Here is a 23,783-nt window from a genome sequence, read left to right as displayed (position 1 = left end):
CAGAATCCCGTTCCGAAAGTGTCATCGTGCCCCGGCGAGAGATTCTCGCCAACGGCGTAAAAGCACCGCGATAATTGGCCCTTAAAGCACGCCCCTCGCGGCTTAATGCATATAATCGCGCGCATTATGCGCCTGCGACTCCATCCTCTCGACCCGCGAGACGAGTCTGGCTAATTTTCTCGCGTGACGTAACCGCCCGATTAGACCGTAGAGGAGGCGCGAACCTGCGCGTTGGGTAAATAAGGAAAGCGTGACGACAAGAGTTGTCGTTTCTTTCGTTCTCCAAGAATCGCCGCGAGACGCGAACATCGCGGTGGGCAGGTGTTCCAGGTGTCTTCCACCGTACTCCTAAACCCTGAGGCGACAACGCAATCCCACTTGCATATATATACGTACGTCGTGTTCAGCGATTGTCACGATCGAGAAGATAACGTCGATAATACGTAATCGATGATGTCCAGTACTTGCTTACTCGCGTTTTATTTACGACTACATATATAGCGAGTAAAAGTTTCAAAGAAAACGATGAACATTTATCGATATCGGGATTTGTCTGCGCGATGCGACGGCGGTAGTTGAAGACATAAAATCGGCAGGCGGTTATTAGCGCAACGCGATAACGACGGGATGGTGAACGTACGACAAGATGAAGATACCGAGTTACGTCGCATTCGTTAGAGCGATTCTTAATTACGGTTGTCTCGAGTGACATACAGGACGGAGAAAGAGAGGCAGCTGGCTCGGTAGCGCGATTTTACAACTCGTGCTGTTTCCGGTGCACGCGATACGCTTTGCCTTCGCATAAATTGCCGGCTATGGAGCACCGGGTACAGTGTCGCGAGTCGACAAGCCTCTAGGAATCGCGAGACAGCGGATACCAATTCTTCTACCTGTGGGATCGACACAGAGAACGATGGTACCGAGCAGAGGGATAAGAAACGGAAGAAGAAGGATCGACCGTTAAGAAGCTAGCCACAGGTCGGCAGAGGTTATTCGATAAATGCCGCGGGATTCTCGGCCGGTGAACGTTTTACGATCGGCAACCATTAATGTCTCGTGCTGTGCACGGGCGGTCTAGCATGCACGCACGTACAGTCGGACAGACACTCGTAATAACGATAAAGATCCAGCGGCACGTCGCGTCAGTCTCGCTAGAACGAGGGGAAAAAGGGGGGCTCCGCGGTGGATTACGTATGCGGTTCGGTTCAACGACTGAGCGAGATCGATTCGTGCTCGTGACCGGCAAAATTTGGCGACCGTTGGATACCGAAGCAAAAACCTTTCGCGATGTTACATGATTCGTCCTTAGATTCGTTGACGATTTTGCTTGAAAGATCTTTTCGCCTCTTTCGATTACGAAGAGATTGATTTCGCACGTGTATTTCAACAATGACACGAGTGAAACAGCTGTTCAAGGCAATTATGTACCAAACACATAATCTTGGCGAACAGAATGGAACCGAAGAGACAGCGATCGCATATGATTTTTGTAATTATTCGTTCTTAGTCGATGAAATTTCCATTTCATTTTTATCTTCCAACGAAGAACCGAATTACTTCGATTCGTGACACTTCTGAAACACACGTGCGATTTGATTTCCTGTGTTCTTCGAAATTGAAATCCGTTCACGGGGGAAAAGTAAAGACCGACGAAGATGGAAAAAGTCGAAGGCCGCGATATCGTAGCAGCGGCGGTTTCTAAGCGACGGCTGTGCAATAACTCGGCAAGATATACCGGAGAGTCTGTTCCCGAAGGAAGGAAGGATTATCTTGAAACGCGAAAACGCTCTTCGCCGTATCTCCGGCCGAGTTCGTGCGACGAACACGGCCACCGTAGTCCCGCGTCCTCGATTGCCGACCAAGATATCGAAACTATTCACCTACGATCGACCGCGACTTAGGACCGCGTTCCTTCTGCCCTGGTATCCTCGTTCGATTGTCTTGGTGGTTATCAGGCTGAGAAAAGGACAGGGAACGTGGCTAGATTAGAGATTCCTTCGGAATTGACTGGCTCGTTGTTGGCGCGAAAAGTATTAGTTAAGGAAACGAGGAGAGTTCGCTTTTGCTTCGGATCGATAATAGGAACACGATCGTATGTTTACGTGGGTCATTGTGTACTCTAAAACGACGATGCTCGCGAATGTTTGATACCATAATTATACCAACAGAAAGGGGAGTTGCCTTGGAATGGGAAAGCATCGGGAAGAACACATGCAACAATATTTGCTATGACTGGAAGATAAGTCATTTCGATCGATCGCGCAAACTGTACCTATGGCGCCACGAATACTGTCACATCTGTAAACTCGCCGATACAATTACGCGTTACTCCCGTTGTTATTCCTTCGCTTAAGTTACGGCTAGAATGGATACGTATTCGCACGAAGTGGCGTTTTAACGGAACATCCGAAGATCGAAATGCATATAAGAATCTAGAGATACGTATTTGATTGCCTTGACGTATCGAGTTTGTCGAAACACGCTTCCACTGTAACTAGATGATCCTGCTACCACGTAGCAGCAGTTACAAGTTGGATATTTGGCGAATCTTTGTAGAACACTTTCGAAGTTCGAATAGATTACAAACGTAAAAAAGAAAAGATCGTCGGAATTTGAGAATGTCGAGAGCGCCGATCAACGATGGAGAAGAAGTTGGATAATCCGTTGAACACGGCTTTTCGGCGAAGAAACCCGACTCCCGGCGCAAACGGCAGTAGTTTTAGTGCGCGAGCACGACTAGCTGCGATTTAATCCTATTTTCGTTAGATCCGTTAATGGTTAATGGGAGGCAAAGTGGTCAGCGGCCGGAACAAGGCCTAAGTCCGTCTTAAATCCTGTAGGAGGGAAACCCTTGTAGCCCTTAGCCGAGGATCGTAATCCGTGCAGGATAACTATTGGCCTCTCGTCGTCTTACGATCTAGCAAAGTCGCGAAACGCCTCGCGTTACCCTCCTATTCTATCTTGATCGATCCGAGGATCGTGGTTCCGCGATTCGATAATAACGGGGTAACTTTTTAACTTCATCGTCGCGGTGGGAGTCTCGGAGAAGAACGTGTTTCCGCTCGTGAACGTCACAGACAATTGAAGTGCCGCGCGGAGACGTTATGCCCGCGGGAAAGGACAAACTTGCGAATATATACGGCAGAACGATCGTTACGCGTTTATAATATGCAAGGGTGGAAACAATAATATCGGTGTTTCGGCAGGGCCTTCTTTCCAGGAGGGGAGACCATTGCGCGTGCAAATAAAGCAAATCGCGGGATTAATCGACATTCGAGTTAAGAAATTTGTGAAATTCGGAAACGACGAAAATCCGATTTCTCCGTGTAATAATCGAGAAAAATATCTTCTCCGAAGAAAGAACAAGAACGCGTTCGCGGAGTTTTCGGAAAATTGGGCAGAAAGGGAATAAGAGAATACCAGAGTCGAGCTTCCGATCCTCGGATTTGCAAATTAGCAAAACAATCTACAGGTTTAATCTACGATTCCCAACGGCGGCTTATTATCATCAGGTCCGTGATCCGTCGAAATGAAATTCGTAAACGCCTATCAATCTCGCACTGGTGATAGCAGAAGAAGACGAAGATGAGCGGCGGTTAGGCGAATCCGCGAGACGATCAAGTACGTTACGTGGGCGTAGGCGTAGGTCGAAGGCGGCGATATATCGATGGACGCGTGTCGGAGGGCGGCAGGGCGTAACACGAAAGCTACATTATACTATTCAAACGATTGCAGGGCACGGCGCACGGCTAAGTTGACATTGTTGTTTCTGAGGGTGGCCTGAGGCCCTGCGAATATCTTAGCGTCGTGCAGAAGCTATACCGTGCGTACACGTCGTCGTACAAGCCCTCGGGGGATGTGAACGCTACACCACCACCGCCACCGCCACCGCCGCCTCCCGTCTTCCCGCCAACCATATACTAATCAATAACCATGAATCGCTCCGGGAACAGTGGCATGCACGTTCCGTTGCACCGTTATTGTTGCCGAGCCAGAGTGCTCGAGCTACCGTGAATATTATTATCGCCGATGATCCTTCGTCTAAACTCGATTTCGCGAAGCGATAGTCCGCGGTGATACTCGCCCCTCCGACGATTCGTCCGGGTCTTAACGAGGCGAGTCGCGCGACAGCTGCGCCGACTCGCGGCTCGAAACATCGCCGACTCGAATCTGAAACGATCCACGATAACGAAACTCATTCGAGCCTCTTCGAGACACCCTGAACGATCGCAGATAGCGAGAAGGAAAACCGATATGGAAGGAGAGAAGGTGAACGGTTTGGCGAAGGCAGAGTTTCGATCGGCGAGGTACGACGAAGGCAAGCAAGACCGCATTCGATAGATTCGTCCGTCCGAGTAACAAGCAGCGCGTAATTCACAGTTTATGGAGCGACTCGCGATTAGGGAACGTCTAATTGACGCGGGAACGACGACTGAGAAGCGCACCCCTCTTGCAAAGGGCGACTTTTCTTACGTGGCAGTTGTTCATCGCGGCCAACGTTAATCCCTGAAATTTTAATGGCCACGAGTTCGCGGTCGAATTTCAATAAGCTCGAACCCCATGCCGCGTACCCTCCGCGCCGCCTTCGAGGAATTGATTTTCCTGACTTCCGACTTGATCGCGATTCTCTCTAAAATGTATACATATATATATGTCGGAGATGAAAGGAAAACCGGAGCCTTCCCTTTGCAATTTTGAGGAAGCCTTCTAATGCTTTATCCTAGATTTTATCATAACTGTAATTAAGCAATTGTCATTTGTAATTGTTTGATATTTGTGAAAGCGAAAGTGGGTTCGAGGTGACAACTGGTCGCCGAACGTAGCCGCGGTCACGGGATAAACGTTTTGCCTGACGAAGGTGTGGGTCGGTTGTATTGTTCTCCCTAGAAATCACATAGAATTGTACTTTAGAGATGTCGATATAATGGGACACACGTTGTATTAGGAATCAATCTCCAGACAGAAACTGCCTAGCAACGGCGTTTGGATCTTTCTCGATGTTTCCAAAGAGTATACAACAAACTTTTGACAGAAATTGCCTAGCAACAACGATTGGAACCTTCTCGATGCCTCCAGCGAGCATATAACAAACAAATGCAGTCGTATAGCGAAAAAGATTTTCATCAGATATTCATTCGTGTGATCGCCTTGGAAAGTGATACATCGAGCAATTTACCGAGTGTCTCAGCAATCGTATTTTTGCGTTTAAAATTAATCTACGCATAGTAAAGAGTTATCCCGTTGACCGTGGATTCGTTTGAACCCCGGAACATTGTTAATAGCGTTAATTAAATTCATTATTCGTAAAACCTATCAATCGTTAATCTCATTATTCGTTAAATTTATTATTCGTAAGACATATTATTCGTTCCTCTTATTGTTCGTTAAACTTATTATTCTTTAATCTAATTATTAGTTAAACTTATCGTTTGTTAATCTTATCATTTATTAAACTCATTATTCATAATATTTTGTAAAATCTTGTTTATTCGCGTAAATATATTCTCTGTTTCGTAAAACAATGGCTAATTCAAACGAAGAATCATTACGCGCCTTAAATCCTAATGATAACCCGACATATACATAGGATCGAAAAGTTATATTTAAAAAGGGATGGTGAAAGGGGCAGAGAGGCAACGAGAGTAGAAACAGGGTGATCGTTAAACCGAGTCGATTCGAATCGGGCCTAGGCGGCAGGGTTGACGTTCGCATCAGCTACGATCTCTAATAAAGTTCAATTATCTCCGGAAACGTTAGGTACTGAGGAAAAGGTAGACGAGGCAGAGAGGAGCATAGAGGTTCGGGGGTGTAAGGGGGGGGGGAGGAAAGAGAAGAGAGTCGAACGAGACCCTAACGTCGGGACGAGAGAAAGAGAAACCGGGAGAGATGATAATCTAAACGATCGCAAAGTGGGCTGCAGAAACGCGCCGAAATTGGCAATAACAGGGTGGAAAGGGGTGGGGCGAGGGGTGGTGGACAGGCGGGAGCACGGCAGGAAGGGGCAGCCGCGTAACGTATACACATAGCGGCGGGGCTCCGGCGCGAACTTCCTATTCTGGTTAGCATTCAAATTGAATCTTCGTGGCGGCCGGTCGTGAAGAGTTACCGCCGTTAATGGACCTCGCAAACGCTCTCAAATTGCCGGCAGACTGCTGAGACGCGCGCCCCTACCTAATCTACCGGCTTGATTCTCCGCGTGGCTCGTCACCCTGCCCCCGTGCATCTCCGCGGATATCGCGCGATTCTGCCCTTTTCGATGCCGTTGCCGAACCGATTCGCTTTTCGCAAGTTATGTTTCCAACAAAATCCTCCTTACAGTATTTATATGTTACATATTCCAACGCGATATCTTTTCCGGTATTCGCTTCGCTTCGTATAGGACGGTACAAAGGAGAAGAGGAATTACAACGATATTGAAGTTGGAATAATCGGGTATATTTCACGAGGGATGGAACGTAGATTAGCTTCCCCCGAGCGGATTAGGTCGTTTCACCCAGTCGTTACCATATCGAGCAGGTTTTATTGCGTTCGAAGAATCGCGAGAAAAACGACCCTGCGAAATGTCCGCAAATTGGTAGCGATCTAACGAGCGGCTTATCGGTCGATGAGCCGCGAGACGCGTTACGAACTGCGCGGCTCATTGGCTACCAACGTAATTCGAGAAGCAGACAACCAGAAAGAGGGTGGCTCGTTTTTTCCCCTCTCCTGCTTTCTTTTCTTCCGTTAAACCGAATTAGCCCGCTTGATTTAGACCCTGGGAACGTTTCACCGGCTAAAAACCGACTTCTTTCCTTTTCATCGATACCTGACTCGCTCTCCCAGGGGCTTCGAGCCCGATCTACTCGCTTCCAGAATGTCGATAATCCAACGTCAGGCACGTTTCTTCAACCACTTCGCAGCGTTTCGTAAACCGAATCAAGAATCAAGGGGACTCGCAGTCAGAAATGCGAATTTCCGTACGACGACGATCCTACCACCCTCTTGCCGAGATTCGAAATGGCTAATTTAGCGTGGCGAGTCCCAAGGGTGACGGGGGTTGTTCGCAAAGACGGAGAAAGGGCGAACGTCTTAGAGACAAGCTAGGATGAACGCGGTCGGTATCGTCGAGCGTCTCGATGTAATTCTATTAAAGGTAACTACGCGAGCTCTGGTCCGGTCGTCGTCTGTTGGATTTAATCACGAACCCGCCAGACCGTACGATATTCTGCCGCGCTATCTTTTGGCTAAAGCAACGACGAAGAAGGTCGTCGGCGAATAACTCGACTCGATCTTTAACTTAACAAATACAAGATCATTTCGATCCCGAAAGTCGAACGACGACCGAAATGAAATATTTTCTCTTTTTCTGATTACAGCCGAACTGAAGATGGACGTTCTTCGAGAAAGGGAGGTTAAAGACAGCCTCGAGCGACAGCTCCAGGACGAGCAAAAGGTTCGAGGTGAGTATCCAATCTCCTAACGTTTGCTTCGAACGATGACTAGACATCGTGTCAGTTTACTGGCCATATCGTCACGCAAAATTCCATCGACCGCGTTTACGGATGCCTGTCCCCGACTAAACGGATACTCTTTACGACGAATCTAGCGGCCACGTAAACGAGCTTTTCGTGCATAGTACGCCCGCGACGTACGATCATCCGCGAGAAGAGGAGGTTTCAGAGGGCGTTCCCGCGTCGAGCCGTTTAACTCCGCGATAAATCAAAGCAGCCACGCAGAGACACGCCGCTATAAAGCGTTCGCTACGCTCGTAGGTCCCAGCGTATCCTATTATTCCAGTCTCGAAGGACTCTCGCTCCAGCCTGCTGCAGACTCACGACTACTCTTGGCCGTGCTTCTCCTCCTTCGGACCAGCCTTCGTCCCGGCTGTTTCGCGACTTTAATGGAACGAAGGGTGGAAACAGGGTCGGAGGTAGGAAGGAAGGAAACGTGGAAGGACCGCGGCAAAGGCCGTGATCGCTCGACCAAGTTTGTATCGAATGTCAGTCGGTAATAGAATAGTCGTCTCGCGTTTACGGGCTCCGCTTCTCTTTGACCACCTACTCGATCCTGCACCGACACCCACTCTCCCCTTTGTCCGTCCGTGCCTTTTTCCTCTCTCCTTTCTTCGGCTCGCGTGGAAAAAGCGAGCACCAGGAGCGATCTGTGCATTGTGTCGCGCCTGCCGGATCGAGATCTCGCCCGAGAGATTCGAGACTTCTGTTACGTGGAGCGACTGAGTCGCGAGTCGCCGCGTGGTCGATGAATCACTCGACAAATTCCTTTTGCTTGCAAACGTCGGCCGCGTGACTCGATCGTCTATTTGAGAAGTAAGACACACGTAACGAGATTGCAGGAAAGCATCGTTCACGAGTGAAAGCGTTTCGATGCCAGCGAATCGATTCGCTGCTGGACGAAGGAAAGAGGGAGATGGTGGAACGTTAGCGGCAGAAGGGTGGCAGGTAAATTCAATATCGCGGATTTTCCTGGCAAAAGATGTCGGCGTCCCGGCTGACGCGAGCACAATGCGAGACGCGATAAATATGTAAAAGTCGAGAAGACCGACAGGAATATCCGCGTGCTTCGGGGCGGACGCGCGCACGATCGCTATATTGCGCTTCGTACCAAAAAGAGTGGCTCTCCGGGGGCAGGGAGAAGCGGCGCGCGCGTTTTCGTTCGCGTCGATCATCCACTCGCTCGATCGAGCCGATATTTTATTTTTTCCCTTTCGTTTCTTTTGGTACGTCGATTCGGCTGGCATCAGAGGCGGCCGTCGACGCCGACGTCGACGTCGTCGTCGTGGTATAGCCGTGGACGCGTTTCGGTCGATTCGCAGGAAAAACGAGTTGCAGGGGCCGGGCCCTCGCGGTAACACGAGCCTCTGACAACAGCAGTCCATTAGTCAACCAGCTCAGTGTCAATACATGAATATGACAGCCGGTCTCACGGAATAGCCCATCTATCCCTTGGCTCAACCCCGACGCCACCCATAATGTCAAGCAAGTTCTATGATATCGCAAATATAGGAAATAGTCCACCGTCCCCCCCCCCCCTCCCCAAACCAGTATAGAAACCTTTATCTTTCTGTGCAAAACTTTTGCTTTCGCCTCTCTGCTCCTCTCTCGTCTCCCTCCTTTGGTTCCTCTCACCCATCGACGCGATGATCGATGCTGCTACGAATTCCGTGTTTCTCGTCCGTTCGCCGCTTTCGTTCGCCTCTCTCGTATTTTCGAGAATTCTTAAAGGCGGCGGCCAGCGTAAGACGATACTTAATTTGCGCGAGGCCTCCTGTGGTTCCGGTCGGATGATCGATCATCGGAGAATATTGACGCAACCGTTCGCTAAGACCATCGTCTTTCATTCGGCTAATGACCGGCGCGCAAATGAAAAGCATCGCGAACTGCTTTCTTCCTATAATACCCCAGCCTATTACCCTTCATAGGGAGTATAATCATACAAACGATCCCGTATCGACGACCAACGAAACAGAAGAAACATTGACATTGGCTTGCTTCTCCGAAGGAAAGATACTCACGTTTCTCCACGTCACGGATAGGTTGGTTCGTCACGTTACCCGGAAGTCGGTGGCAAGCCTGATGTCTTTATCAATTTGATGGCGTATCGCGTTATTCGTGCCTGCAAAGGCAATTTGCGCAATAAGGAGGGAATCGGAGGATAGACAGGGGATGGAAGGGGGCGCGGCGTTATTAGCCCGTTTAAAGCCCCGCTTGGCATTTCGGTAAAGGTTGAAATCTCCGACCCCCCGCGGACCGACAGGCCGTATTATCTTAGCAGGGGTTGCAAGGAGACGGTACCTTCTCGTTGTTCTTCCGCGCCGGTCGAGGGATTTGTAATGGGACACGCGTTGCTCTCGTCGAACAATGAGATGACCTTTGCACGGGCCGATACACCGAACAATCCGCCGCTGCCACGTCTTCCCTACAAACGAGAAAGAATCTTTACGTGGTTACTTCCTCGTTCGAGTTCTCTTCGAAACGCACGCTTTGTTTGGAAAAGGTTGAAAAAGCGACGTTTGTTTGTCCACGCCGCGTGTGCACGAGGAAAAGGAGGTTTTTTTCCCGCGGAAGGAACGCGAACAACGTTTCCCACGTTGTCTTCAGAATTTACGTGAACCGGATTTCAAAAGTCGTTAATCGCGCTCGCGGTTTTTCGACGACCACGACGACGATGCTACGCCGTCATCGAGGGAATAGAAGAGCAAGATCGAGCCAAAGGCTGCGATTGGTGGACGGCGGCTAGGATAACAAATAGAACGCGGAACAAGAGCGACGCTGTTCTGGATTGGATCCGCGGCCGGAAATTCTGGCCGACGTCACGCGTCAACCAACAGAACGACGACCTACGCGCGTTTTCTCCGGAGCAAAAAGCCCTCGACGCGCGTAAACCTCCGTAAACCCGTGGGTCGCCTTGGGAGCCGACAGCTGCCTTTGCCACGGCTTTACGAGAACTTGCGGCCTTCCTGTAATTAACCGAACCTTTTGTCGCCGAAGAGAAACAGCCCTTTCGCGCGGCCTGCGCTCTTCTTCCTCTTCCGCGTCCTTTCGGTTTCGTTCGTTTAGCGCGAGTCTCTCGCATCGTTCGTACACCATCGTCGTTCTTCCCCGAGACAGCGAAAGGAAAAGAACCAAAAGAAAAAAAAAAAGATGATCGACGGGAAGAGGAATGACAACCGGGTGAAAGAGAATAATCGTTTGGCAGCTACCCCGATGCAACGACGCCTCGTTTCGACACGGCACGGTGGCGACAAACAGAATTGAAACTGTACAATCAACCGGACGAGATTTATACGCGCGACACTCCTCGTCCCTTGAATTAGCCGGCCTGTAATGCCTGGATCGGGTGTCGGTGTAATTGGGACCCAAGGGACTTTGCCGCGTTTCAACCCCAGTTCGACCAGCGTCACGCTATCCTCGAGTTTACGCAGCTATATATTTACCATCGCGGGTAATACGGATTTTAAAACTCGAACGACGCCGCGGCGATTCAAACTCGAACAAGTCCCGTTGGTATATGTCAAAGTTGAAGCTGAAATAAGCCTAAATCGAATAGCTCGGATCGACGGAGGAATGATAACCGTTCATTAGTTGCACGTTCACGGTTGACGATCCCCTCAAAGATTTCTGACGCGATGCTCGTCAACGATACACCGGCATCCTATAATTACTCGTATTAGATTCATCCCCTGGATCAATAGTCCGTGACTAACATATCCACCCAAGTATCTGTCGCGACGCAAAGCAACCCGCTGCTGTGTCATCTTCGAACGAGCTTCGAAGAGCTAATTCTCAAAAGAGCTTGCAACCACGACAACGACGTCGATGACGACGAGGAGGACAATAACAACAACAACAACAACACCGGCAACGGGTATGGACATCGATGACGTCGGTGCTCCCGTGCGTAACGATAGCTGATTTGCTTTGAAGTGAACGTTTACACACACCGAACGCCGGAACCCTCCCCGGCATTGTTACTGCTCTCGAGGCAACCGGTGGACGGGGGAATGCGTGCAACAACGTTGTCCTCCCTTGTGTCTCCGTCTGACCATCCACGCAGTCGACGTCCTTCTGCTCCTCGACGACGATGCTACTGCGTGGAAACGTGTCGATTACCACCCTTCCTCTGGCTTCGCCTGGCCTACGAATCCTTTGCTCGACCATTCTGATTCATTGAATCCCGCAACCGGAAACCCGGCGTGATCGTTGCGCCAGAACAAAGTCACCGCGGTGGACAAACATTAGGAGACTCGCTATGACAGAGACGATGGAGCGAATATCTTCTGCCCGGAAATATTCGTAGTCGCGTAGTTAGCGTTTCTACGGTTTATGATGGAAATCGGATGCGTGTTGGAAGTAAACGAAAGACATGTGTTAATATAGGGTTACGTCACCATGTCGGTTTAGAGAACGTATATACAACAACTCGGTCTAATTTAAACATAAGTAAAAAGAAGATCGGCTATGCAAACGGTTTACACGAGCACACGAATTTGGAAGTTTTTACTCGAGACGAACTAGTTCGTTCGAACGAACCGTCGAGATCGAGTCCGGATTCCTCCTTCTTCTCTGGTACCAACTTTGTCGATGACTCATCACGGCCGAGGAAAATTGTCGACTAGAACGATCGACGCGAAGGAAGGAGACCGTCATCGACTTAACGATCTCCGCGAGTCTTCGCCCAGTAATGGCTGGCGAATTCGTTCCGAATAATGACAGGAACAGAAGCGAATCTAATGCGGTGTGACAAAGAATCGAACGGGAGAAAGGGCGGGAAGAGAGGTAGAGCGAGGGGGACGAGGTTCCACCTCGATCAGCGCTGCGAGGAGAGAGCAGATCGGGCAAAGGGTTCGACCGGTGAGAGCGGCTTACCCCCTTTGTGGCAGTTTAGCGTTTCATGTCGTATTCCGACTCATTGGAAATTGAGGAATACAGAAGAGGCGCAAAAGGGATACGGCTTTGAGATAAAAAGAACGTCGGTTGGCGACGCTGACACCGGCGACTACTCTGTCACGCTTTCGCCACCGCCCCGCGAAAATAAACTCTTCTTTCCCCTTCGTGGCGGGGATGCGAGAGCGCCACGACAAAGGTGTCGCCACCGAACAGCAGCCCTTTTTGGCCTCTGGACCGTCCCCGTACCAGGGCACCGTGCACGGCTTCGATTTTTCCGCGAATTTTTTGCCGGTCTCTGCTTTGTGCTTCGGGGAAAAGAGCCGAGAGTAGAGCAGAGCAAAGTCGCCGTCGCGGGGCTGAGATTCGAACGTTCTTTGGAGCGGAGCTGGGTAGTGCCAAGAATATCGTGTGCTCGGAAGGGAAAGAGTCGATAGAAAGGGGATTAAAAATCTTGGAAAAGTCGGGGTACGCGCGATAAAACCTGGTTCGATGGGTCGATCGGAGGTAAAGCGACGTGGACGTTGGCGGCGGCGGTCGTTCGCCGTTGGAAGCCGATACGTGGGCTAGTATATCCCCAGAAGGTAGCTATATCGGCGAAGAGCCGATGCTGGTGGCTACAAGGGGGTAGGTGCCGCGGTCACTTTGTGAACTAACCTGGCTTTGCCCGCTGTTTAATTAAGTCTCGCCGAGACTACTCGTCCTCGCCCCCGTTCTCACTCTCTCTCTCTCTCTCTCTCTCTTCCTCTCCGCCTTCGTCGCACCCTTTGTCCTTCTCGCTTCGTCCCTGTCCGTTTCTCTGGCTCTCCGGCTGGCACCGGCACGAACCCCCGCTTGATTTCGCTCTGCCGGTGTGGCCCTTCAATGGCCGAGGGCCAGCTGTCTCTCTTGCTTTTGCGCCATCCATCGGCCCGTGTCGTGAATATGACACTCTGCCTACCCCTCCCCTCCCGGTCGCTTTCTCTGTCGGACAGCGAGAAAAAATTAAATCACAGCCACTGTTACGACGCGACCAAAGGGTAACCGAAGCTGTCGAGGGTCTACGCTCGCTCCTTCAACCCTTTCTACCAAGCGCGAGAACAAAGCTGACCGAAGGGCCAGAGAAAACCACCAGCCCCTTCTCCTCTTCAAATAGGTCCCAGACTCGTTTCCTTTCGGCGGCGACATTTTCCGCGAACGATCGATGCCACGGAGTCTCTCGACACAAACGCGGCAACTTTGTCACGAGAATCGTTCGTAGATTCCAAGTAAATAGAATCGCCCAGAGCTTCTACAGATCGTAGATCCCAATGGACCAGCTCAACTTGCTGGCCACTGCTCTCCGGATCTCCTTTACCGGAGTATTTTTTCCCTCGACGGTTGCTTTCACCCCACGGAGCCCCGAAGGCACGCGTATGAATTCGCTCGCGCGTAACAGTGAGCTTCCGTAATATAATTGTTAATGCGCTGATAAACGCCTCGGGCTGCGGCGTTTACGCGTCGTACGCGCCGATACGCGCCGCGTCCATGCCGGCCAACCCCTTACGTAAAAATAGATCGGCTGTTACCTTAACGCAAGTGGCCGCTTTCAGCCGAGGAACCAGCAGAGATTCGCGAGATACGGCCGCGAAAAGATCGATTCCTCCCAAGTATTAAATTCGAAATGTCGGAGAAGTACGGGGAAAGAATAATCGGTACGAGGAGATTGATCCACGAATCAGCGGACAAGAGGAAATTGCGTAATCGCCATTATGCGATAGCACTTTGGCGGCGGGTGAGTCGCGAAAAGAGAAGGAACGAGAGTCGAGGACAATAGCGGAGGATTAAATACGGACACGCGGCTCGAAGAAAAGTTAGCGTCGATGAAAGCCCGGCATAGCCAGAGGGGTGAATTTCTCGGCTACCTGGCCAAGCGTGCAACCGGTTGCTCGCAATATTCTCGGCAAGCGGGTGGAATATTCCACGAGACGGCGAGAGAAAGGGAGAGGAAAGAAATAAAACGCGACAGCTTATTTACGCAGCCGAGCAGGCACGAGCGATTCCACCGGGAAATAGGCGGTGGTTCTGCTCCGCTGTCTAGTTACATCTTGCTGTCAGGGCGGAGCGTAAGCACGTCTTTCCACGATTTATTACCGGGGAAATTCGCACGATTATCGTAAACGTTGCTTGCTCAAAGAACACGCTGACGCGATCGTGTATTCTAAAAACCGCGTGAAAAAAAAAAGTGGAGGAGAGCGAATTCTCGAGTAGAGAGTTCGCGTGTAACGTTTAAGCAATCGCGCGAAACTTTGTATCTGCTGAGTGTTCTAAAAAGACAGTTTCGTTGAGATGCCAGTTGGAGAGGCCGTAACGTAAAAAGACCGGCCATTATCGCGGTGAACGAAAGGCGCGAAACAGAGTCGTTCGATGCACGAAACGGTATTTCGAGCATCGGCATCGTTCGAACGCGCGAATATTCGAAATAGCCGAAGGCTCGGCAACCGGAAGGAGGGTGGAGACGAGAAACGAAAGAGAGTACCGTGGTGTACCGACCTAATCGTATTTCGTAATAACGTCGAGAGCGGGTATGTTCGCGTACGCTCGCTCGCGCGTCGGCCTACCCCGTGATAAATAAGGAGCGTAAGAAATACCATTAGGGAGGCTGGTGTTCCGCTCTACCTAGGAGAGCACGCGTACATGCTTAACCCTTCGGCTGGTTTGTGTACGAGTCGTGCAGGCACAGAGACGACGACGCGAGAAATTTTGTTGCTGCGGAATTTAGATGAAATTGCGCGAATTACTTGAGCGCTCGGCGCGCGCGTGTGTGCATACGTGGTCGGCTTCCTCGTCTTTCTCTTCCTGTTCCTCTTCCTCTCCCTCTTCTTCCTTCGCCAGTCCGCGCGAACGCAAACTCGGATCGTTTCCGTTACGCGCGGAGAGACGCTTGCGAAAATTCTGCGCGTACCGAAGCATAGCCATCCTCGCGAGCAGACCGTCGTGGAACGCGTGCAGCTTTGTACCTCGTGAGCTGCCGATCCTTTAAGGTAAACCATCGTGCTGGATCGTTCGATAAGAGCGAAAAGAATCCCTGATTCTTTCCATTCGAAAATTCCAAATTTTCTTATATCTCTTTGCGCGTAATTTGTATTTGCAGTCGATTCAGGATCGATGCGACTGCCCTCGCTGAAACGTAACATAATCTGGAACAGAAACGAGTTTTCCTCGGTTAACCGCTCTGTATTTAAACCTCGAATCACGCGAAATTCTCGCGGAAGGCGTAAATAAATAAATGTCCATACGTAACTGGTAACCCGTTATTAGGGCCGGTGTCACCCTACTCCGGGCAAACCCGACACCCCGAGCACCTCTGTCTCTTTCCCTTCCCCGTTGGTCACGGCTCGTCTCCCCCTAACTCTGCCAAGCTTCTCTCATTCGTATCGCGGTGTATGGTAAACCAGCGTGACGTCAATGCGGAGGTTCGCTAAACCGAATTCCGCGGCGTGACCATTTTTGTGCACGACGGTGCGGTCGATGTTGCGGCATTCGCGAATCTCCTTCGTCTCTCCGATGAAAATATTCAACCGGCTACAGTCGCCGGTTAGCGCCATCCTCCTCGATGTACGCAAGAAATTCGTATATCGCGAGGTATTTCGCGTGTGGTGCGGCAAATTTGGGATTCGAGCGACGCAATAATTCCCCGTTTCCTGTTATATGAAAGAAGGAGAGAACGGAAAGAGGACGGCTGGCTGTTAGCTCTGGTTGGTCCGGAGGATGCGGATTCGATATCGTAGCGGTGCGGGCCGCTCGTATGAAAGACGACGAATCCGCAACCCTCGTAATACGAGTCGTCGTAAAGTAGCATTCCCGTGTAAGTCCTTCTGTCGGCCGGTCGGCTACCATCTACGGCTTTCTATTATGCATGCGTCCCTTATTGGCAGTAAACGTGCTCACCCTCCTTTCGAACCACCCCAACCCACTGCACCCGTTCTGTTCCGCTTCGTCCGGAATTACGGCCGTAAGCATATTTCTAATTATAACGTCGCGAGGAAAGGCCTCACGGACAGACGGAGAATCTCATAAATTATGGAGGAACGAAGCGATTTGGCGGGACAGGGAGAAACGCAGAGGAGGGTAGAGACAGAGAAAGCCAGTAGCTCCCGGCAAGACACGCGTTTCCTCCACAGCGGAGTACGCAAAAGTTCCCGCGCGTAACGCCAGCGGAAAGATCGGTGGAGGAGAAAGAGAGAGATAATGGAAGTGCGGGGTTGAGTCGTCAGGCGGTAACGCGGGGCATGTTGGCGTTTACATTTTGATTCGTCGTAACGGGGATTAACGGGCGGCGCAAATACGTTCATCATCGACCGCGTGAAGCGTCCGCGTTTACGCGGTTACACGCATACCGCGCGTATGCAGGCGTATATGGAGTGCGCGCGATCCGCTCTCTCGCGAGCCCATTCGCCGCCACCAATTTGGCATCGAGAATGGTCCATAGTCATTAATGGGTCGTACGCGTTAACGATTATGTTTCGGCTGTAATCATTGGACCGATTGTTCCGATCGTCGCGCTAATAAAGCGTGATGGCCTGGTCCGGTGTACCGTCCGGACATCGATGACGATGACGATCACGTTAGCGATGGCGCTCGCCCGTAATTGCTCGATCGCCGTGCCCTGTAACTTTTCCAGTCATCGAATGGCGCTACGCGCGATTACTCCAAATTGCGCGACGATCATTCGTTTAACGCAAAAACACGTTTTAGTATCCGATGACTCCTACTCGGTGAAACGACCGGTGAATGCGAGTTAAAGCGTTACGTACGAACGTAGCGTTGGAACGAACAATTCGAAAAGGTCTCAGGGGCGAAGCGTTTAATCCGGAAAATTCGATCAGCGTTTGATGCAAGACGATGGGAGCGAGGGAAACGTTGTTGATTTGGAACGCGTTGCGGTGCAGATCCGCCGATTAGCAGACACTGGCGCTCCGGCATCTCGTTTTCTGCGGAACGTTGGAAGGTCGACGAGGGGCTGAAGACGGTGGGTGAAAGCGGCCGAGGACGGAGGCCGAGACGCGGAGCTAAGACGTTCGCGGTTTCGCGCGAGGGGCCGCATAGGTCCTTCGGCGTAATTACGTTAACCGCAACCGCCAAAAGCCGATACCGCTCTGCCAGGGACTCGGAAAATGCCGTAATCCGTTGCCAACCTACCTCTTCTTCCACCCTTGTGAAGGAACGACCAGCTTCCGGCTGCTGGATACGCGCGTTACCTATTCGGCGATGAGCGGCGCAACCTCGAGATCTCGTGGTTCTCTCATTCTACGGCACAAATCGGTCTCGACGAAGGTCGAGGGAAAGCAGGAAGGGAAGGAAGAGAGTACTAATACGGGAGAGAAGGTTGGAAGGCGATCGAGCGGCGGGACGAAGGCCGAAGCCTCGCCGGAAACACATCTACGCGCTCGATGAATTAGTAATACTGGAGGTCTTAGAGCCGAAGGGACTTGTAAGCTGTAATTGCATTAATCGCGGTGATATTTTGGGCTCAGGTGTCTTCACGCCCGATACGGCTCGTTAATAGCCGCCATTATCGTTCTAGCCGCTTGTCGCGGACGAACTACCATCTCACCGTGCCCCGAAACTCCACTCGTCTCCAAGTTTCCAGAGTGGCAGGGTCTAGCTTTGACGTTTATCGGATCAGACGACGACAGACGCGTCGATGCCAACATTTTCCTTTTGGCACGAAACGAATTGCTTTATAGAAAAGGAAAGAGCGACTCCTACGATTTCGATTACCCTCGACTCGTTTGCACGAACATCACGATCGTAGCGAACGATTTGACGATAGGGTTCGCGATGATTACGAGAAGTCTGAGTAGGACACGCGCCCAACATAGGCAAGTGTCGTTAAAGAACTGTCGACAGCCATCAGGAGAAAGGGATACACGCAGAAAAGAACGGAGCAGCAAAGAGCGATGCAGAGCGGGAGGGAGGAGGGGATGGGTTAGGACGAAACATTAATCTCTCGCGGTGGCAATATCGGGCCGATGATATTCGAGGCACGAGTATTATAGAGGAGCCGATGTCATTAGTCGGCCGCGTGTGCGTGTGTGGCCAGGGTAGCGGAGAGCGGCGCTAAGCGGACACCCTTGCACCCTGTCTAGCGTGTGGCGTCCCCCAATGCTTTCTCTTTCTCCTCCTCCTCCTCCTCCTCTCTCTCTCTCTCTTCCTCTCTCTCTCTCTCTTCGCTGCTGTCTCCGGCTCGACGCGCGCGGTTCTGCGCCGCGCGGCTCTGTGTCCGACGGTAGTATCGATATGCAGGACCGTGATAATCGATTGCCGCATTCCTCGAGATGGAGCGACGCTGCGCGCTTTGAATACGCCAGAGGGCCCTGATCGTGCACGATGCATACGAACGTTCATCCCTTGCCGCCTCTCTATCTCTCTCGATCCCTCTATACATTCACCCTACCTCTTTGTTTCCCTTTCCCTCGCGATAGCACGCACTTATGGATATGCATGTATGGATGAAGAGGCGTACCGGCACGCATACGCGAGCAGATTCACGCGTACATTCGGTCTTCTGGATATTGCTTTTTCGTCGCTTCGCCGAATTCGTTATCAGCCCGCGCGGCTAACGAACGCACGGAATGTCTGTGTTCTTCGGTCGACTCGCAGACGCCTCGGGTCGAACGCTGAAAGGCTCGGAGGCTCCTAGGGAAAAAAAGCTAACGATTAGACCGTGCGCGGAGAAGTTTCTACAGATCGTGTAGAACACGGGTCGAACGTGGTTGGCGATCGGTAGCGAGTAGAGCGGCCATCGGTTGCGAGCGTAGTCGCTGCGGAGGTGCAGAAAGGGCCCTGAACGTTGGAGCTCGCGCCATCTACCCTTCCCGTCACCCCTGGCGCGGCTCGGTTATTGTTCACGTTAATTGATGCGTTATGTTTGATGCCGTTGTGATAGCCATTGTACGCGGGGTGTCCACTGATAACTGAGTTACCGACTGCGGCGGCCAGAGTGCACTCAAACCTAATTATCTCGGCCCAACTGCGACTGCCGCATTGCGTTGCCGGCGAAATCGTGCGCCACATGGCTCGCCGATACACATATCGTTCGTTCAACCAGTCCGACGAAATCCCCGCGTTTTCTCGTTCTTCTTCCTGTTCCAAAATCAGATTACATCGAAGGGAAATGTTTCGTTAATATTTTCTACCGTTCACTCGAGCCACGAAGGCCAGCTAGAGTTTGGAGAAGAGAAGGCAGTGGTCCGGGAACGACGAAGAGCCAAGCGAGCGGATGACTCTTTTGTACCGGAAGTTAAACTACAAAGAGTATAAAAGAGGAAAGGTTGACGCGAAAGGATGGAATGAGTGTGGTAAGGGATGGGAAAGGAGAGAGAAAGAGCGAAGGCGTTCGCCCGGAACAAAGAACAAAGCCTCTTTCGTGGCGGTGGCCCGCGGCGCGATTAGACCGGCCTTCCAATTAACCGGTCGAAGGTGCTTTCGGGTGCAACCCTGTCGTAAACTCGACTTGTTTACGCGCCGATTGCGAAGCGAGCCGCGGCGAACGGAAGCTCGCCACGATAAATTCCAAAAATCAATTCCGTTGCCGAACGAACCGAGGCTTTTTCGGCTTGCGCCACCGAAGACGAGGTCGTTGTCGCGCAGAAACACGGCTCTCCACTGGCGTCATACGGTGTTCGAATGTGGAAAAAATGAATGGCGTGGATGGTCTCCCGTTCGGTGGTCGCGGCACCGAGTCGACCAAGAGGAGAAAGCGCTCGTCGCTGGCTCTGCTTTTTTTTCGGCGGTCCTCCCTTTTGGACGAAGAATTCCCATCCGGCGCGGTTCTTTATTGTCCGGCGAAATTTACGGTCGACACCGAGTCGCGGATCCTTCGCAATAATTCGATCGCCGCGACGCCACGACGTCCCGCGTAGCCGCTTAAAATTATTTGCCAACCAAGGTGAACGCGACCGAGAATGCCCCCGCCCCGCTATTATAAACGTCGTATTTGAAAACGTATTTGAAAATTCCTCAAATTTTATAGCTACGGTAAATCGAACGATACGATCCTCCTTCGTTATAATAACCTTCGATTCCTTCCCGAGGGATACTCGCGAGCGAAGGAGCGCGCTCTCTTGACCGAGGGTCGCCGCAGAACCTTTCGACCAAAGCGACCGGCTATTTCCGCGACCATCGTCTCTTCTCTCTCTCTCTCTCTCTCTCACTCTCTCTCTCTCTCTTTCTCTCTCCTACATCTTCCGCGATTCTTCCCCCTGCCATTCTCGACTCTGCCGCTCGCGTCGCGTCGTTCCGTCTCCTCCGGCTTTCCGTCGTGGCTTCGACCCCCACGGTGTCCGCACACATATCGCAGAAAATTACATTTTGTCGGTTGTAAAGGGAGCGTCGTAAAAATCGTAACGCCGGCGACGCTGACTGCGCCGCTGCACGCCGAGCGAAATTGCACCGGCCCTCCGCTTATCTGTTGCCCATCAACATTGCTCCACGCTTGATAGACCCTTTGTAAAACGTCATTCTACGGGCTTTTATGCGCTCGCTCCTAGCCAAGCCTGACCACGCTCCATGGATCCTCGTTTTCGCCATTCCTTCGTGCTTTTCCTTTCAACAAATTCCTCTCCTTACCCATCGAATTCTATTATTCAATTTTCCTTCGACTACCAGTCCCTTACCCGGTAAGAAGCTACTGGCCGGACCAACGAACGGCGTTTATCGCGAAACAAGACGTCTCGATGGAAATTCCCTCGATAGCTTCCTCGTGTCTTCCCGATCAAAGAATCCAACTGGAGGTGGAGCTGACCATACGGGCGAGAACACCTCGTTGTCCCGGCGCGTCTGTGTCGCCGGTACCGCAAAGCCCCGTAATTAAACTCGGTGAGCGTCTTAGATGCAAAACGTACTTAGTAAGCGGAGCTTACTCGGTCTCCCCCTCTCACGGACGGTCTCTTCCGGGGCTCCTGCACGGCTCCGGGATCCTAACAGAGCTTTGCGAGAGAACCAAGGGGTTCTCTGGACCGTCCAGCGAGAAAGGTAGTCGGAGAGGGTTGGGACGAGCCTGACGCCAAACTATCTTTCTCTCCCTTTCCTCTCCACTGCGCGGGCGTTGATGGGTTTTCCAATCCCCAAAGTAGAAGCTGGCACGTTCCGACGGCCAGCTTCGACTCGAAACTATGGATCTAGTTTCCACGAGGGCAAAGCAGCTCTTCGAGAAACCGGACAAGAGGGAGACGAACGGATGCCTTGCAAACACAAACTCCGACTCGCTTTACTAAGATTCGCGAATACGAGGAATCGCGTTGGGCAAGAACTGCTCCGACCGATCAAAGCGCTTGGGAAATTCGCCGAACGATATAATCGTTAGAAGACTATGTGCAACGATATTGGTGGACGCGAATAGGAAACGGCAGGCAGTTAGTCTAACAAGGATTTAGAAGAGCAACTGCCGCTTCCTCGAAGCTCTGCCAACTAATGCACACATATATCACGGAATAAAGCGACCGGTTTTCGTCGAACCGCCTGGAGTCCCTGCCCTCTGTGCGTGTTTCTCGTAGGCATTTTCGGTATTGATACGTGGCCCGATGCCATGGATCGTTCGGTCGCGATCGAGCAACCCCTCGGCTGTCGAACGTAATAAAGTAATGGCCAGCACCTTCTTTCCATTCTTGACGCGGCCGCAAATACAGCGATCTCGTGTCGAAACGGTGTCCGTAATGAGAAAGAGTTGAGAAAAAAGGCAGGTTCATCGAGGTGGAAGAACGAGGAAGGAACAAGGTCGTTCCGAATCGATCTCTCGAACGTGTCTTGGTCGTGGAGAAGCGGAATTAAAGGGGTCGCCGGTTCGGTAATTGTCGGCAAATATTAATAACCGCGACGGGGGCGACAGCTCGCGCGAATTCAACGAGAGAGCGAGCGAGGCAGAACAAGAGGCAGACGGAGAGAAAGCCGAGCCAAGCTTCGGGCGGCGACTTCGCGAGGGTGAACCCACCGAACCGGTTATACTCGAGAGCAAATACATAATGCCTGGATGATTTTCCGACGACGAGGGAGGAGCCGGGCGTGATTGAAATTCGTCGACTGGCTTTGACGCAATTACCGCATCTCCGTTCTTCTATCCGCGCCGTCACGGCAACGCGTCGCGAGCTTGTTCCTCGTAATTTCGCGGTAAAAGGCCAAACTTCCTTGCACCTACGTAATCAGAACGACTTAAGGAACGTAAGATAACTCTTGGGTGATTTTACACGAACTTATATATAGAGAAGTCTAGCGAGGTAGTCTCGATCGAAAATGGATCGCAGAAAAATCAGTCCGGATACCTGACTGAAGGTGAAAGGGGGTTGCGGACGGTCAAGTTTCTCGAAAAAGTTTCAGGGAATTCGTTGCGAAAGGAAGCCCCGAAGGTGCGCGCCATAAGAAGCCCTTGTTCTCGATATCCTTCGAGAAACGCGGCCCGGACTTATTCATCGACGATCGTTCCCATACCGTTCACGATTACGTTAGTCCGCGCATAATCGTTCGGTCCTAGTCATATCCGGCTCGGAGTGTTCGCGGTGCTTCGCACGTATTACGTGACCGATCGTTTCGTCAACGTTTTCTCCGGCTTTCTACGAATACGCTGCTCCGAACCGTAGCTACGCTCCCTTCCAGAGGATCGGATTGGTCGACTTGGTTGAGTCGAGAAGACGTCGCGGATCTGGGAATCTGAGAAACCTCTCGCAGGCCTCCGCGAAACACGGATTAGTCCTTCAGTGGTAGAACCTGTACGCGTAAACAATGTGCCCGGCTGTTGAATGTAGCAATCCTATATCCAGGACGATGGAACGCGACCGTTCCAGCGCGAGTACGGGCGTGTACACGCGAAGCCGGGCCTTCTCTCGGTCGATAGCGTTAGCCACGCGTGTAACGCGACACCGTATATCTGCTGGTAGATTGGAGACGACGATCGCCGTCCAGGGAGGTCGGCTGTCTTCCACCTGCCATAATTCCATAGAGTCTCCTACTTCTCGTCCCTTTTCCCTTTTGCCCTCTTGAATTACTAAACGCGTCATCGATCGACAAAGACGCCAGAGACGGAGCGACGTGAGCGCGATGAAGGTACCTGGTTCAAAAAGAGACGGCTGATTAAAGCGAAAGAGGAAAGGGGTACGTCAAAGGTGTCGAGAGAGAAAGAGAGAGACGGAAATTTCTTCGTTTGGAGAAAGAAACGAAGTAGCGAATCGGAGAAAAAGGTAATCGCGGCGAACTCGGACGGCAATCTCGATGAAAACGCAGGGGACGCGTGACGCTAGTGAAGAGCGGCGGGGGACACGGCTAGGGTCGAAATTCCCTTTGCTGGATGTTTAATGCGGCAATCTAGGGGCGTGATAAAGTGCCAAACGAATGCCGAAAGGGAATCGCGAAACGGCGGCGTGCACGGTGAGTGGCTGGACCGCCCAG

At 51.5% G+C, this 23,783-nt stretch overlaps 1 protein-coding gene across 4 annotated transcripts in view; it reads left to right on the top strand.

The window, feature by feature from the left end:
• Window positions 1–23,783, top strand: part of dac (dachshund family transcription factor) — a 144,232-nt gene that overhangs the window by 101,595 nt on the left and 18,854 nt on the right. For all 4 annotated transcript variants that reach the window (XM_033347926.2, XM_033347927.2, XM_033347923.2 and 1 more), the window contains one exon: window positions 7,356–7,439. In XM_033347926.2, coding sequence (XP_033203817.1) covers window positions 7,356–7,439 — 84 coding nt within the window. The remainder of the gene's footprint in view (window positions 1–7,355; window positions 7,440–23,783) is intronic.

The sequence above is a fragment of the Bombus vancouverensis genome, chromosome 8, assembly GCF_051014615.1.
Source record: "Bombus vancouverensis nearcticus chromosome 8, iyBomVanc1_principal, whole genome shotgun sequence".
NCBI classification, from domain to species: domain Eukaryota; kingdom Metazoa; phylum Arthropoda; class Insecta; order Hymenoptera; family Apidae; genus Bombus; species Bombus vancouverensis.
This window is presented reverse-complemented; position numbering and strand designations above follow the sequence as displayed.